The following is a 17,289-nucleotide window of genomic DNA, read 5'->3' on the forward strand; positions in this document are numbered from 1 at the left end:
TGCTTAATGTCGATCACATTGATTCTTTTCTTTCTCTTGCGCTCTCTCGATCTTGTCAGACGCTTCACTTTATTTTGGTTGTTTTTTTCTTTTTCTCTTCTCTGTCCCTTTAAAACTGTGTATCTCATCCATTCACATGCTTTCCATGATTGCAATAATCTGTTTGTCATCAAAGGCTTCATTTTTTTTTCATTTCTAATTGAATCTGATTGAGGTGCAGGCATTAGTAAGCATGGAGGCTGAGAAGAGTGTTGATGTCACCGCACCGCTGCTTGTTTTGGACAGTGCTATTATGACGGGGCTGAGAGGAGGTCAGCTCATTAGCAAATGAAAGAGAGGAGCAAAAAGGATGGAAGAAAGGGGGAGAAAAATCAGAGGAGGTGAAGAGAGGAGAAGGGAGGGGAACCAGGGACAGGGATAATAAAGGGAGAAAGCGCCTTTCATTATCATTTCCAGTCTTCTGCATAGCTCTCAGCTGAGGGTGAATTAATCAAATCAGGGTTGAAAGATGCAAAATTCCATCCATAGTGCAAACCCAGGCTTTTAGGAAATCATTATTTCTGCATGTTCTGTCACACTAAAGAGATGTGCGCGACAGAAAACAGGCTGTGCTGTCGTTCAGAGAAAGTTTTACAGCACAATACACTGAATAGCTCGAAAAATCGAACCATGCTGAGATGGTCACGAGCCAAATCTGAGGTATGATTCATTTGGGGAGAAATTTCTTCTCAAGTATCTCCAGGTGCATGATGTCAGACTGAGACGATAAATATGGAGTCAATTTGAACCTTTTTGTTTTTAGATGTAGGGATTGATTATGTCTGCATTTTTCTGAGTCAGAGCAGAGAAAATTGCATTCAGTGGTTGTCTAACAGTAACGTAAACCTCCAGTGGACTGTAATTAAATAGAGGCATGGAGGAAAATGTACCATAAATAAGCATAAAACATGCATGAAAAATCCATGCCAAATACTGTATTAACAACTTATATTTATTTTCTATTAAACAAAACTCTTGTGTTGTTTGTGTGATTTATTTTTACGAAATTACCTCCCCACCAGAAATTAAATACAAATTACGAAATACAAACTAATAGCATTTGTGGCTCGTGAACTAGTGAATCAGTATCAGATGTATTTATTGAGATAGAGACTTCAAAGCACTTCTGTAAGCCGTACTGGATAAGGGCTGTCTGCCAAATGCCATAAATGTAAACATAAATGTAAATGTAAATGTATTGGTCTGATTCAGTGCTCACTAACTCATACTCACATATAAGACATGCATGCTTCCTTTTCCCCTTAATCGACAGAGTCTGTAATTCCCTCAATGTGCCAAAGAGCAATTTACACCGCATTGAACTTATTCATGACACCTGACATGGAGTCAGTCATAGGCTTACACTCACACATTCATGTGGCACATGGGTGACTTATATTGAAAATATTAAAGAGAAAATATAAAGCAAAGCCTCTTGATGCACACAAAAATAAAAGGAGCAGTTTGCTGCTGGAGACCTCTTTATTGAGGTTTGTCTTATAAATAAGCACCAGACTTTGTTTTTACCGCCGCCTTATTGCATCCAAAGATATTTACACGTATAATTTGTTCATTTACTGTCAGTACTGATGTAGCTAAACCGTGCGAATCAAAGCCTTTAAAATTACACAGCCGTCTCTTGTTTCGCACGAGGAAAAGCTGACTATGTGTCGCCGAGTTTTTGCCCCCGTTTCACGGTTTATAAGACGGCATTAAAACTAAAGCTGAACTATAATAACTGAAATGCTCATTTCAAGACAGCTTGTTAAATGCAATGAAGCTAATAAGTCATGGCTGTGAACTGAGTCTACAAAGCACTACTGGTACGGCACGTTCGAGCACGTAATGGAGATTTCATGTGTGGTTTAAGGCTGCTTGTAAAGAGATGACCTCAGCCTAGACCCTGACTCTGGTTATTGTTAGCCTCCTAATCCTCTAACCAGACTTTGCTGTGGTTTTTAAGGAATCTGTACTGAAGAGTTAAAGGTGTAATGGTACAAGCACAAAGCTCATGTCTGGCTGATAGACAGGTTAAAACGATACACTCATAGTCTGGCTGTTTTTTTTTGTTTTGTTTTTTATGTGAATAAGAGATTCCTGTGGGAATTTGATCATAAAAATGAGAAGGATTATAGAGAAACTGCTTTGGAAGCCAAAGAAGAGTTTGTGTGGATTTATACATTGCACGTATTCCTCTAATGAACACAGAAGAATATTCCAGTGTTTTTAAAGCCTAATCTCTAAAACATCTTTAAAGCATAAACCACTCAGCTTTATCTAAGCCACTCGGTGTTGCACACTTCTAATGATGCTCCCATGCAGAAAAAAAATCAATCTGTGCAGAATGCACACAAATAAGTATAAGAAGTGATTTAATTGAAGAAACTGACAGGTGACTTCAATATCTGAACCAGACACAGGTACACCTGACTCTTATTGTATGCAAGCCCATGCAAGAACCCATATCAGCACAGAGAGACCTGCTGCCACCTAAACCTCACTCCCAACCACAAATAACACCCGCAAGCTACATCTTCTGTAAGCGGAGCAACACATTTGACAGTCACACATTAAATCTTGTTAGCATAGCGATGCTGTAGAGAACTGTCTTTCCAAGCTTGCCAGTTAATGCTATCCGTGCATTTGGGAGGGGGCAGCCTCAATCTGTACAGCTCAGGGAGTATTCATATTCAAATGACAGAAAAGAATGCCCAGTAGAAATATATTCTGCACAGCAAGAAATCACAACCAAAGGGAACATTGCTAAGAACTGAAAACCTCATTTCCCCTGTGTTCACACTAGCAGGCGACAAGTCCCTCGGGGGGCTTGTGGTTTGTCTCTTGTGTGCTCAGAGCGATTGCTACTGCTCTTGCTTGCGGGCATGTGCTGTCTGCTGTTCTGATGAGAAACAGTCTTTCTCTCTCTGTCAGTCTCTTTCGATATATTAAAAATATATAAATGTTTAACCAATCGATATATATATATATATATATATATATATATATATATATATATATATATATATATATATATATATATATCAATTGGGTTCAGGTCCGGTGACTGTGGAAGCCAGGTCATCTGGCGCAGCACCCTATCACTCTCCTTCTTGGTCAAATAGCCTTGATGCCTTCAGTGTGAATCTACAATTTTCATTGTCATGAAAATAAAGAAAACTCTTTGAATAAGAAGGTGTGTCCAAACTTTTGGTCTGTACTGTATATATATATCTATATATATATCTATATATATATATATATATATATATATATATATATATATATATATATATAATAAAATATAATTTAAGCTTGATTCATTTGTGTTCGTGTTGATACGTGTTCTATTTCTATATTGATACTATGGTTTTCTCATTAGTAAAATATTGAATGTATTAGTGGGGAACTGTTACTGGGCTGTTCTTCAGTAGTTACTGGTTATGTTCAGTAGTGGACAGTAATAAAGTAAACTTTACTGTAAACTTTACTGAAGTATTTCCATTTGGGGAGACTTTAACTTCACTACATTTCAAAGTCAAATATCGCTTTTTACTCAACTACATTTTGCGATGTAGTTCCTTTTTACTTATGAGTAATTAAAAACTTAACTACTCAAGCATGCAGCAATCCACCAATCAGTGTAGAGCGCTCTGTGCTTGTTTGGTTGCCACTTGGCAGTGTTCACTTACCACCAACGCATAGTTCAGCGTTGGTTCAACAGCAAGCAGAACATTTTAAGAGTAATAAATGATTAAGAAGCTCGTGACTCTTGTTAAAAAGAAGGTTTTGGGATAATGATAATTTGAATAGATATCAATCAGTGTTTGACTCATTAATATCAATTAATAGATCTATTAATAGATTGGTGCCCTAAGAGTAACAAAGTCTTTTCCTATAAACTGAGTTGATTGAGCAAAGAGTCTTGTGACAAAAATAATAATAGGAACATTATAGCCATATTAAAATTATAGTACTTTGGATATTTAAGTACATTAGAAGTACAGAAAGTCTTGAACTTCAAGTAAAAGTTTAAACGGAACACTTTTACTTTTACTGGAGTCGAATTTCACATTTTTACTTTAACTCAACTACATAGTTTGTGTACTTCGTCCACCCCTGATTATGTGGAACAGCATGATACATGGCAAATTGTGCATAATACTACACTATTCGATTTATTGTAATTTTTGAATACAAATAATATGTTAATGTAGAATATATGGATATCATTGCTAACTTACAGCCTTCTACACTAGTGGGTCTATAGACTTTGGCACAGTAAAAACTTCACAAACATTGTGTTTCTTTGAGGAGATCTATGTATGTAATTACATTTTCAACACTGTTAAAGAGATTGTGGTGTATATATGTTAGCTATGTTATATTAATGATGCTATGATCAATCTACTAAACTAATGAGTAGTTATTAATAAAGGGTCATAATTGGCTAGTATTCTGCAGGACAAATGTAAGACTTATATTAATATAGGAAATTAATGTTCTTTGGTCTCATGTCACGTGATCCTGGGTTCCATGGTTATTGTGAATGGACAGTTTAAAAAGTATAATAATTAATAATGAATGTAATATTAAATTATTTATTTTTATAGTTTAAATTTCCATGTCTAAGTTTTAATGACCTCTGTGTGCTCGCATGTAAAACACCCAAGACCAGTTTATGCTAGCTCATATCAGATCCAGTATCAGATTTCCAGGCCTGTGTTTTTGCCATTATTGATTTGTGACACTGAGAACTTGTGTCCTATGACAACAGACGATTTTAACAGTGATGAACTTCATAGGATTATAGGATATATTTCAGCAAAAGGCATATAACTAATAGTCCATTTACAGTAAAAAACTTTTAGTGGGACTGTAGTTTTCTGCCACTTCTTTGTGATTAAACACACATGGCGCTATTGAAGCAACAAAATCTCTTTTTTGACATGGTGCAGTGTAAGGTCCTTTTCAGGTTATAGCAGCGGTCTTGAAACCTTTTGCACCACAGACTAATGTACCAATGGACCAGGGGGACGGGGGGGGTTGATGCATAACTTAACACAATATGAAATAAATTTTTATACACATGATATAGTTTATTTATTCATTTATTTATTACATTTATAATGAAAATTTAATAACTGAAATAAATGGAAATGGAAATAATCCTGGTGCCAGATGATCCACAGTTTGTAGGTTGGGGACTCCTGGTTTATTGGATAAAAAAAGATTATTTCTTTTTTATATTTGAATATAGTGATAGATAATCATCTGTAAATCATCTGTTTTTGTGTGTTTATTTTTTCCTTTTAGCAAATCCAACAAATCAACATGGGCCTTTTGGTAAAGTGGAACATTATGGCACTACAGAACCATGGCTTCTTCTTGGTGGGCAGAGAAGACCAATCAGCATTTTGCAATCAATGGTAAATTTTATGTGTATATAAAAATGATATTTTCTGTAAAAAAAAAAACTGATTGTACGTCACAGAAATAATTTTGTGAACATATTAAGTCATTGTAACTGTGGTGTAACAGATTCAGAAAGTTGAAAGTGTGTGCATGTCTGTTGATGCTCACAATGCAAAGACATGAGAACATGGTGTGGCAGATCACACGGATGCCTGTGCTTCGTCATAACACTCATTGGGAACCTGTGTGAGTGACCAGCATTCTAATTCACAGACTAGAAATAGTTTTTTTTTTATTGTAGGAACAATGCAATTAAAGTAAAAGTTTTGCTCATATTTGGGTGAATGGTTATTACATTATGCAGCCCTACTTATCATACCCTTTTTTTGAAGCCATAGGCCATTTACTAAAAAGGAGCACTGTTTCCTAATTAAATTTTCAATTCAGTAGTTTGGCTTATCATTTCTGTTCAAAATCCCATGTTTTGTTCCGCAATAAAAAGAACAGTCTGCCTAAGAAGCAGTGGTCCGAAAATTATTTTGTACTGCGTTTAATCAAAGAGAGCTACCTCTCCATCCAGCTATTCAAATCCTGCAGTTCAGCAGTGGTCTGAATCCATGGAAAATGAGAGCGAGCGAAAATATGAAGGAAAAAGAGCTAAAACGGAGAGAGGAAAAGAACCTGCTGTACTAATGAAATATTTGCAATTCAGGATTCTGTGCTGTATATGGAAGTGCTTTGCCAGGTATGAATCATAGTTCCAGTCCTCCAGCCATCCGTAAAACACACTCTACAATTTCCCAGCACTTTTCAAACTCTATTCATCAGACCGGTCTGGGTTTTTTTTACCCCCTTTGTGAAAATTTGGGGAAAAGGTATGCATTACTCAGAGAAGTGCATGTTGTGAGGTTCACTTTACCAAATACAGTAATAAAAGCCAACTTTTTTTTTTACAATAGAATTTATTTTAATGCTAAACTTTTCTAAACCAATGCAGACGTGAACATTTTGAGCGGATGACCGTCTCTGCTGTTGGTCTTATGAATAGTGAGCTCTGTGGGGAGGAGGAGGCTACAGTTGCAGTTAATTATAGTCATCTTTTTGTGCCACAGTAAACATTTAGCTGTCGCAAATATGCTGAAGTAAGGCATTTATTATAGTAAGCTTCCTGTGTGTTGTTTTCATGGTGGAGTCAATAAAAGGCAGCTTTATTATTCAACATGTGCATTGCCTTAAGCAAAAGGTGTGGGGGAAAGAGAGACCACCCAGATTTATATATTTGTGTTTGTGTGTGTGTGTGTATATGTGTGTGTGTGTGTGTGTGTGTGTGTGTGTGTGTGTGTGTGTGTGTGTGTGTGTGCATGCAATAGTAGCCTGCGGATTATGTTAAACAGGCATCGTCAGCCGTGTATAATATGTACCAATCTTTTTTCATGATTAACTGCAGTCAGTTTATGAAGAACTTACCATAACTGTTTAAATAAAATGTACTTGCAGTCCACAATTTGGTAAACACGTGAGAGATATGAAAGTCTATAACACTTTTTTTCAAAGCTTTACATAAATTACCACTGTGACTGTTACCACACATTATATGGACAAAGGTATTGGGACACCTGGCTGTATGTGGTTCTTCCCTGAACTGTTACCACAAATTTGAATGCACACAATTGTATAGGACGTCTTTGGATGCACCTGTTCCAGCATGGCAGTGCCCCTGTGCAAAAATCCAGCTCAATGGTGATATATATGGGTTATATGGTTTGGAGTGAAAGATCTGCTATAGAACTCTGACCTCAACCCTATTGAACACCTTTCAAATGAAATGGAACGCTGAATGCACCCCAGGCCTCCTCACCTCACCTACACCAGTACCTTACTTTACTAATACCCTGGTGGTTGAATGAGCGAAGATTTTTACAGCTACACTCAAAAATGAGGTGAAACATCTTCCCTGAAGTGTGGAGGTTATTTTTTTTTACAGCAAATTAAAACTAAATGGGGAATTGGATGTTCAAAAAGCACACACCAATCTTATGGTCATGTTTTCACAAATATTACAATATCCTAATTATCCAAAGACAATAGACAATGTATAGACAAATAATATACAGACATATAAATAGATATGCTATGTAACTACAAGTATATACAATTATGTAGAGATATTACAGAAAATACAGAACAAAGCAGAGCTGCAATATGATTCGAGGCAGTAGAAATGTAAGTGAAACATCAGTGTCTGAACTGTGTACAATTTAGCAGGGTAATGGTTGTGGGATAGAAGCTGGCCCTGAGAATGCTGGTTCAACAAATGCCACTTGGCATATGCTATATTTCATCACGACTCTATTTGTTGTGAAGTTTACAGCACCAACATGAACAGTGTGTCATATTTGTCATAATATAATCTACATGGCAACTATTATTGCTGATTTGTAGCATATGAGACAACATCCAACAAAGTGGTACAAGAATGACAAGTGAAAATGGTAAGAAAAGGCAATGAAGCATCTCTTATGGTATTATTCCCATGATTGCATACAACAGAGGCTTTGCACTTGTTCTACTTCCTCATAACTGCAACAGCAGCTCAAACTTTTTAGATTTCCAAACATCAGTAAAATTATCATCATGGCAATACACGCAACTATTGCTGTAGTTCAAACTCTACAGGTGTTTTCTTGTTCTGTTCCAGATTGAACCATGCCATTTAAATGCATTGTGGCCCATTCTTTCTGTGTCAATCCCAGCCCCTCATTCTTATGTTTCTGTTTAGCACCACAGTGAAAATATGAATAGCGATATAGCCTGAAATGATTTCTATGCTAGTTGCCATGGTTACATTCCTTTATGGTTACAGGACCATTTATGTAGAGTGACAGTTGTGCTATTTATTGTATAATGACCTCTAGGATGGTCTGGCGGTCCTAATTATACAAAAGACACCTTCGAGTAATTACATTTTAGCCAAAGAGACATTCAAAAACTGACCAGTGGGACGTGAGATAATGCAGGGCTACACATAATTGAGTTGCTGTGCATTTTTTAAAGTGTTTTTAACTTGCATTTATGTAGTTATGCAACAAATTGTATAGAAATGCATTCAGTTTTGTTGGTGCTGCTGAAGTGGTGTAACAGGGGGCTTAATGAATGCTTCCTTATCATTTAGTAATTTGTAAATTTTCTTCTTCACATAACAAAATATGTAAAATCATTCCTCTGTAGTATTCTAAGACTTTATGTCAGGAAAAAGAAAGATATTAGACTTGTGAATCCTAGAGCTTGGTTACCCCCTAATCTGTCAAATTCTAAGCATCCGTGACGCTTCTTTTCTGTTTTCCTTCTGTCATTCGCTCTCTGTCTCTGATTTTAGGGTCATCCTGCATCACTGAGGCTCCAGATTGAGGCTGAAGGCAAACAGCTGCTGCTCATTCTGCAGAAAAACGAGTAAGCTCCCATCCCTCTCCTTCTCTCTCTTTCTCACACATTCTTGCTTGGTTGCTCTTATCACTTGCTACAAGAGGAGCTTTTTCTGATACACAAATTGGTAACAGATGCATTTTAAATCCAAAATGCTCTAATCTCCAATATTGCTGAAATCACCTTCCTTTTTACTCACTCACTCACTCACTCACTCACTCATTTCGACTTCATTTTTGTGATTGCTGCCTTGTATATAAACTTTGAAAACCATACACGATGAAAGCACAATCCTGAAAATCAATTTTTTGTGTTTTGCATTGGGTGTGCTGTATTGCTTGGTCTTCATTTTTATATTACTTTTTTTTTTTTTTACATTGCATGGGAAAAAATGTTTTACCTTTTCATTCAAATAAAAACAATGCCCTGAGATTCACTTGGCCTTTTCTTTTGCAGCCAACAATATCTTTCTCTATTGCTAAACAGTTGGCTGGTTAGTAATGCAATATCTAATACAGCAAACATTGGATAATTTATAGCAGAGACCAATTTATGTCCTTTTTTATTTATAGGATCTTCTACATCAATGAATTTCCAACAAAACCAGAGACAATATTTTTGTTATCTTCTAATGCCAGTGACACTGAATATTTTTATATCATTGCTCTTGTCATTTTTCTTGTCAAAATTAAGTTACAGTTGATAAAATTATGTTTAAATAAAGATAAAGGTATATTGTTTAAATTAAATTAACATTTAGCTAAAATTATTTACCATGGCACTCTAAAAATTCTTGAATTTGATTGGTCAGATTCATTTTCTGTGCCAGCAACTTTGTTAATAGTTCTGACGTGAGGGCGAACTGCGGGTTTATATAATGCTATTTTATTAAATTAATATGATTCATTGTTTCTACAGATAAAAATAACTCTTTCACAGACTTACATTTCACATTATTTAACTTTAATAGGCTAATAGTCTGACATATCATGGAGCTTAAAATCGGACAAATGATAATGATTGATATGGGAAGCTTTTTGATTTAATTTTTACATTCATTATTTATGAAAGAGTCTCGAGTGTAAATACTTTGTAACTGTATTTGATTTGTTTTTCAACACAGAATGTTGACACGCTTTTTTACCCCTCTAACTTCATGGAAAATAGAAAGAAAAAAAAAAAGGAATGACCATTTATAGCTACTACAAGGCAATCTAACTTGTCACATAGACAAAATTATACATTAAATTCAATAACTATAAACATTATTATTATTAAAGTAATATTTTTTATGAGAAAACTTTGAAAAAAATATAATTATATCAGCGTGGGAACAGTATCACCTCTGTGTTGATTGTTACTATAACTACTGTGTTTTATTCCTTATGTAATACACTATAAGGCCGTGGTATTTCAACTGCCAGAAAGGCATCATGGGTCTTTTGAGCTAATCGCAATCTTATCCTCTCTCACTTATGGCTCGCCCTGAATGAAAGTTTTGGGCAAATGAAAACTGAATAAAATTATCAGCTTTAGTTTTCAGCTGTTAAAAGAGAAACAGTGATTTTCATGCATTTTTCTTTTCTGGAACTTTGGCCCCGTGTCAACTGGATTGACTTGCAGCTTTATACAGAATTTCCTTAAGCGTAAGATGGCTGGCATCCAATGGATACTTGACTAAAATGCCAAGCAGACAGGGGCTTACTGTAGAAATGACACACAACTCGATCCTTTTTGTGCACATGGTGTCCAGTGACATGAAAAAAACTAAATCTGATCTGTTGTGTAAAAGGCTGTGTTGTAATCCTTTGTGAACATTGTGCATGTCTTCATCTTGCTGAAGAAGACTTGATTTGCTTCAGCCTAATTTGTGTGTCTTTTTTTGAAAAGAGTGACCTCTGAAAGAAAAAAAAACTAAACATTCACACTGACAGATTCCTGCCCACGGCTTTGAAAGCAACACAACAGAATCTAATTACAGAATTCTGCACATGAAACTGCATGAAGTTCACTGTGTGTGTGTGTCTTTGTGTGTGGTAACAGCCAGATGCTTGCAAAGCTCATTTTGGGTTGGAGTGCCTAACCTGCAGAGTCAGAGAGACCTTGAGTGAGAATGTTAAAACATGGACCTGATAATGAGTCATTATGGGAGTAAGAGGTCATGATGGGAGTTGAAGATCTGGAAAGTGGTGTATCTGAGAACGCTCTTTTTTAAACATGTGAAACCAGGCTCGACTGCAGGAATAATTGGAAAATGTGTCTTATTATTCAGTGCGCTCTGGAAAAGTCAGTGACAAGATTATAGTCTATGGTATAAATCCCTTTTTATGCAGTTAATACATTAAAATGCATAATGAAATCTATAAAAGACGACTTTTTAAATGGATTTATTTTTTCCCATTATGACAAGATAAAAAACTTAAGTTTGCTCACCTTGTAATTTATACTCTAGATCTTCATGACTCAGACACTGACAGATAATTATCATACACACGTTTGGGTTCAGCTACATAAAATTGCCTGAGTTCACTTACTTTAATGGAGAAATGTAGAAATATATTATATAGTGAATGTTCTGGATGATCATATTAATTATTTTTCGCTGGGTATAAAGTTTTATCAGATTGTAGGAGGGAGACATGAAGAAATTAACCACAACCATGGTCCTCTCTACACTACACAAAGACTGTCAATGATTTCTTCCAACAATAGTTTTAATTAAAAATTGAGTCAGGCATCTGGAGCAGAGATCATACTAAACCTTCCAAGTTTAGAGATTCACTGAGATTTACAAATGACTGAAGTCTCAAGACTTAGGAATAAATTTGATAACATTTGATAACATGTTTGGACGTCTGAATATGAAATGTTGGGCGTCCCTATTTGAAATGACAAAATATTGGGCAAAAAAATTCATTTTTACAGTCTGGATTTAAATCTATCATATTGAAAGGCATTGAATTTTAAACTTTGCCCATATGATTTTATCATTTAAAAAATACATTTAGCACCTGTTTGTGAACACAGACTAGAAATGATCAGATTGTTCATGAGGCTCATCAGTTTATAAAACAAGCTTAGTAAGCAAAAAAAAAAACTTTAGTTCTACTGTTTTTTTTTTTTTCAACTAACCAGGACCAAATGTTTAAAGTCTGATTAAACAAGTAAAATTATTTTAGTAGTTTAGTACAAATTGCAAATACCCCAGACTATTGCAAATATATTTTTGAGTGAAAAACAAAATGCAGATGAATAACTTAAATTTGTATAGAATAGTTTGTTCTGCTGCATAGATCACTGCTTGTTCAATTATTTTTTATTTACAGTATGTCAGCTTTCTTGAAAGCACTGTCCACAGTGTCGCTGTGACTGACAGGAAGGAAATTGTATGTTCAAATATATTGTCTTGGAACTCTCTCGTCCATGGGTGCCCATTGTGTTGTTGGGATTTGTGATCTATTGCACCACTCAGGATTTTTCTACCACTGTTTTTAAATATGTCACAAATCCGCTCTGTCAGCATCATGTACATTTTCCTGCCTGAGCTAGTTTGTTGGTTCTTTTGATTCTAGTCATTTTTTCTGTCCTGTTATTGGTTGGTTGTCATCTTGCGTGCATCTTTTCTTCTTTTAAATTCCTTGGTTAGTTTGCCTGTTTATACCCTGTTTTGCCTTAGATGCTTGCCAAACTCGAAGTTGTTAAGCTGTAATACCTTTCACCTTTATTTTCTACTTTGTTGTGTAGTATTTAGATTCTGTGATATTTTCTCTATTTTATGGAATATTGCTGTCTGTTTATGTATTAAACCCTATTATTTCCTATGACTATAATTTTCATATTTGTTCTAATAAAATCTAATAAAAAAGACTTTTCACACTTGTGTTCTGGCCTTGATAAACGGGCATTACACTGACTAATGTGATCCAAAAGTCATCATTTCCTCGATTTCATCATTTTTGCTGATGGTTTGTTCAACGGCTAATTAGCACCTCTGATTCCAAAGTATGCTCAAAAGGTTTTTATTGTAAGACTCAGCAGGTGATATAATGTGTTACATAGTGTAGTAGTAGAAAAAGGATGAGGTAGAAAAAGGATGAAAGGCCTGATCAAGCCCAGTTGTTTAAACATGACTGAAAATTGCAAAAATAGGTGGAAAAACATCTTTTGATAAAAAAGAAAAAAACTATGAAAAGTGAAAGCAATGATTTGTATTGTAACTTCTTCAATTTCAACCAAGCCATAGTTCATGCTAATATAAAGCTGTGCTTTCTGTACAATCTGAACACACAGTAGGAGGTGAGGGACACAAACCTGTTGTGTTTCATACTGAATTACAGCTGATTTTAAAGGACAAGAATTTTAGCAAATAGAGATCTCCTTTCTATACCAGTTTTTTTTTTTGTATACCAGTTTTCCAGGCCACCCAGAATTTCACTTGGGTATCAATTAAAGCTTTCTTGCCGTTTAGAAGCATCTGGATGAAATTGATGCTGTCGAATAGAATTGTTTCTCTGCCTTTCCTGGCAGCGTTTAACGGAAATTATATATCACCGGCTTTATTAATTTATGTGTGCTATTTCAAGAGTTGATGTATTTTTTTTTATTTAGATGAACAGATAAACTTGATCTGATAAGAGTTTCTTACAAGGAATTTAAATGAGTGATTGTATTTTGTCACATTTCCTACAAAAATTATAGATGTGAATGCTAAGGTCCCTAACCTTATATTAAAATTCTCATCTGCTGATAAAATAACCTCCCCTCTCCAATGAAGATGTTCCACTAGATTATTGAGTCAAGCTGTGAAAATCTGTGCTCATTCAGCCACAGGGGTATTAGTTAAATCAGGTACTGATGTAGGTTGAGGAGGCCTGGGGTGCTTGGGTGTTTAGTAGGGTTGAGGTCAGAGCTCTATAGCAGACCACTCAAGATCTTCCACTCCAACCCATGTAACCCATATCTCCATGGAGCTCACTTTGTGCAAATTGCCATGCTGGAACAGGATTGGGTCTCCTAGTTCAAGTGAAGGGAAAATGCAATCCACAGCATCCAAAGACATCCTATACATTTGCGTGCCTCCAACTTTCTGGTAACAGTTTGGGGACGAACTACATATTGGGTGTCCTAATACTTTTGTTCATAGATTGTATGTGACCTTAGCCTACATATCAGAATCAGAATCAGGTTTATTGGCCAAGTGTGTTGACACACACAAGGAGTGTGTGATGTCATATACTTTGTATATGACATCAGCGATGTACATAAAGTGTGAGAGTGCATGGTTGTGCGTCAGATACAATATAGAGTTTCTTGTACAATATACAGCAGCAATAGTGTGTGTAACATGTACAGATGATGTGATGATAATGCAGTACTTATAGATATGAAGCAGGGAATATAATTATGTTGAGTTGGTAATGAGAGTGATTGCCTGGGGAAAGAAACTGTTTCTGTGTCTGTCAGTTTTGGAAAGCGGAGCTCTGTAGCACCAGTAGAAGGGAGGAGCTGAAAGAGGTTGTGTTGAGGGTGCGAAGGGTCAGTAGTGATGTGATTTTGTGAGTGCACCTCCATTTAACACTTTAGGCACCAGAAAAAAAATCACATATGGATCAGAGATTAAATATAATTCATGAGTCTATCACCTTAGAAAGAGGATGCAAACTACCTATATACTACTAGTATATACCTTTACCTATATAAACATGTCTGTGCTAGAGAGATATCATTGAAACCCAATATTTATTTAAATCCAGTTCACACTGGATGACTTTCTGATTTTTTTATTAATTTATTTATCTTTTTTTTTTTTCTGCATAACAGTCATGCTTTTTTAAAACAAACATTCATATTCTGTTTGTTTTTGATGATATCTCGTTGTTTCTGATTTCAGGCTTTGTTTATTTTGTTCATAGGGTTCCACATACTTCACTTTTTTAAATATCCACTGAAATCACACAATCCATATTTTTAATCATAATAAACAACCATTGTGGGGTGGTAGGGTAAAAATAATGATATGGTAGTCATTGATAACCAGAATAATTATCTCCTGATTATGCCCTGTTCTACTATCTAACATAACAATAGAATTGAGATATTGAACCATGCTTTAATAACAGCTTTTCCAGCCATTGCTCTCTCCAAACCCTATGTTTTATTGGCACAGTTAAACATTTACGCAATAATTCCAACAAGATTGTTTTCTTGGGGGTTCTACAATATGGCCTAATGTTGATGGATCTTTTTTAAGCTTTGATAGCTAGATGTGTTAGTGGGTTCAATTGAAATAATTATTTACAATAAACTATTTCTTCTTTTGACTTTCCCGATTAGGGGTCGCCTTAGCGGATAAACATCCTCTTAAAAAACAAAAAACAAAAAAAAAACCCAAAGAAAACCACCACCACCATCATCAACATCATCATCATCAACAACAACAACCAGGAAACAAAATGGGATGAAGAACGAAGGCATGGTGATTCAAGGCCATTTCCATGGCAACCTTAAGCCCTCTTGGGAGAGAATGAGGATGGGGAGATGTGGAGAGGAACGGATAGAGACAGATAGATAAAGAGAGGAGGGAGGGATGGAGGAGACAGTGCTTACGTAAAGGTCCACCCCCTCAGTTTTGGATGGGGAAGGCTTGTTATTATCAAAGAGAAATGACAGCCAGGGAGAACTCTTTGTGTGTGTGTGTGTGTGTGTGTGTGTGTGTGTGTGTGTGTGTGTGTGTGTGTGTGCATCTGTGTGATGGTCTAGCTCTCCCACATCTTAACACTTTCAAGTGCTAACAACTTCACCACTTACCTGAGAGAGATAAAGGGGGTCTCGTAATCTCAGTTTAGGGCCAGGAGCAATAAAGGGAGTAAGTAAAAGTCTGCTGTAAGGGTGAGATATAGGGGCAAATGTTAAAAGCCTGAATGTTGGAGGTTGAATGCTTAGATAATGTAAAACAGAGTGATAAGAAGAGTGAGAGAGAGAGAGAGAATGAGTGTAAGAGTTGAACTGGAGAAATGACAGATAAGATTCTTCCAGAATGTTCTCACAGACATGCAGCAGTGCTACAAGTCAGACTCAGAAACATCCCGAGTGTTTGCAGGGGTGTCGATCTCGAAACCTGAGATATGTATGGTTAAGAAATAAGATATGCAAGTCTGGAACATGTCTTGGCTTGTGTCTGGAGTTGAGTTAATGAGTCGGAGCAAAGCGGAATCGAGTTTGCCTTTACAGAAGGAAGCATCATTAATCTGCTTACTAGTATTAGTCTATTTTCTGAAAAATGTTTTCTCTATTCCCCAACCCTCAAGCTGTAAATGAGCAGGGGGCCATTGTAAACTTACAGACAGACGAAATAAGAATTACACTTATCCCATTTTTTTTTTATTGAAGTGTAATTTTATGGATAAACGTTTGAAATCACTGATGAACAATTGACTGTGCTTCTGTGTGATAGGTCCAGTGGCTGTGTTTTGTTTTATAGAGGATTACTAATTACAAATATATTATTAAATATATAAGTAGCACATCATTTGTTGTGAGCACATCTGAATACAGAAGCAGAATACAAGGTCCCATATTTGGTTTGGTTTTCACTGTGTCCTGAGTGAAAAATAATGTTCAGAAATGTAGCGTACAGCACCCTGCACATGCAGTGCTACATGAGGAATTTACAATATTTATTTATTCATCCGTAATAACTGCCCTGTCACGTTTTCATTGGTTTAAATTAGGTTTCACTTTTGTAAAATTAAACCAAATCATTTGTTTACTAAACTTTTGCTTGAAGGTATTATTTGGAGCACAAAAAATAAAATATATAAACATAGACAGACCTGAGGTCTACTTGTACCATCTTATCTCCAGGTTGAATCCAATTCATTTGGTTGTATAAAAGCCTGCCCGCTCTTTTTTATTAAAGCGTATATAGAGGTACATTTGTTTTCATTTTCTCTAAATTTCTTTATGTCCTGTCTTCTCATCTGTTTATCACATTGGCATTATGCTCTAGTTAATGTTTCTCTGTCTCTCAGTCTGGACCGGGTTGGGTTTTTTTCCGACTTGTGTCGAATAATTTAGAGCTTGACTTGTCTGCATGAACAGGAATAGAAGTGCAGACAGCACAGTCTGTTGGCATCTGCTCCTCCTCACCTTTTAGGCTGGATGAAAGGATTGAATGACCAGTAAAGGAAAGGATTTATTAAGGTATACAGTGACAATGGCATTATTTACTGTATTACACAGTATTAATAAATCATTACATATATATATATATACTTATATATATATATAAGTCTTGTCAGTGCCATTTCTAAATATTGTTTATTTTTTATATAGAGATTTTTAGAAAAATGCATATATTACATACTGTATACTGTATATGCTGAAAATCGTACAATGTTTTACTTGACACCTTTC

The 17,289-nt window shown here is 35.7% G+C and overlaps 1 protein-coding gene across 2 annotated transcripts in view; it reads left to right on the forward strand.

The window, feature by feature from the left end:
- Window positions 1–17,289, forward strand: part of LOC124388964 (disintegrin and metalloproteinase domain-containing protein 12-like) — a 95,724-nt gene that overhangs the window by 10,711 nt on the left and 67,724 nt on the right. For both annotated transcript variants that reach the window (XR_006926493.1, XM_046854117.1), the window contains exons 2-3: window positions 5,353–5,465; window positions 8,828–8,901. Coding sequence is in view for 1 of the 2 variants with exons in the window: in XM_046854117.1 (XP_046710073.1) it covers window positions 5,353–5,465; window positions 8,828–8,901 (187 nt within the window). In the remaining variant the exon portion in view is untranslated. The remainder of the gene's footprint in view (window positions 1–5,352; window positions 5,466–8,827; window positions 8,902–17,289) is intronic.

This window comes from Silurus meridionalis, chromosome 7, assembly GCF_014805685.1.
Source record: "Silurus meridionalis isolate SWU-2019-XX chromosome 7, ASM1480568v1, whole genome shotgun sequence".
Lineage (NCBI taxonomy): Eukaryota > Metazoa > Chordata > Actinopteri > Siluriformes > Siluridae > Silurus > Silurus meridionalis.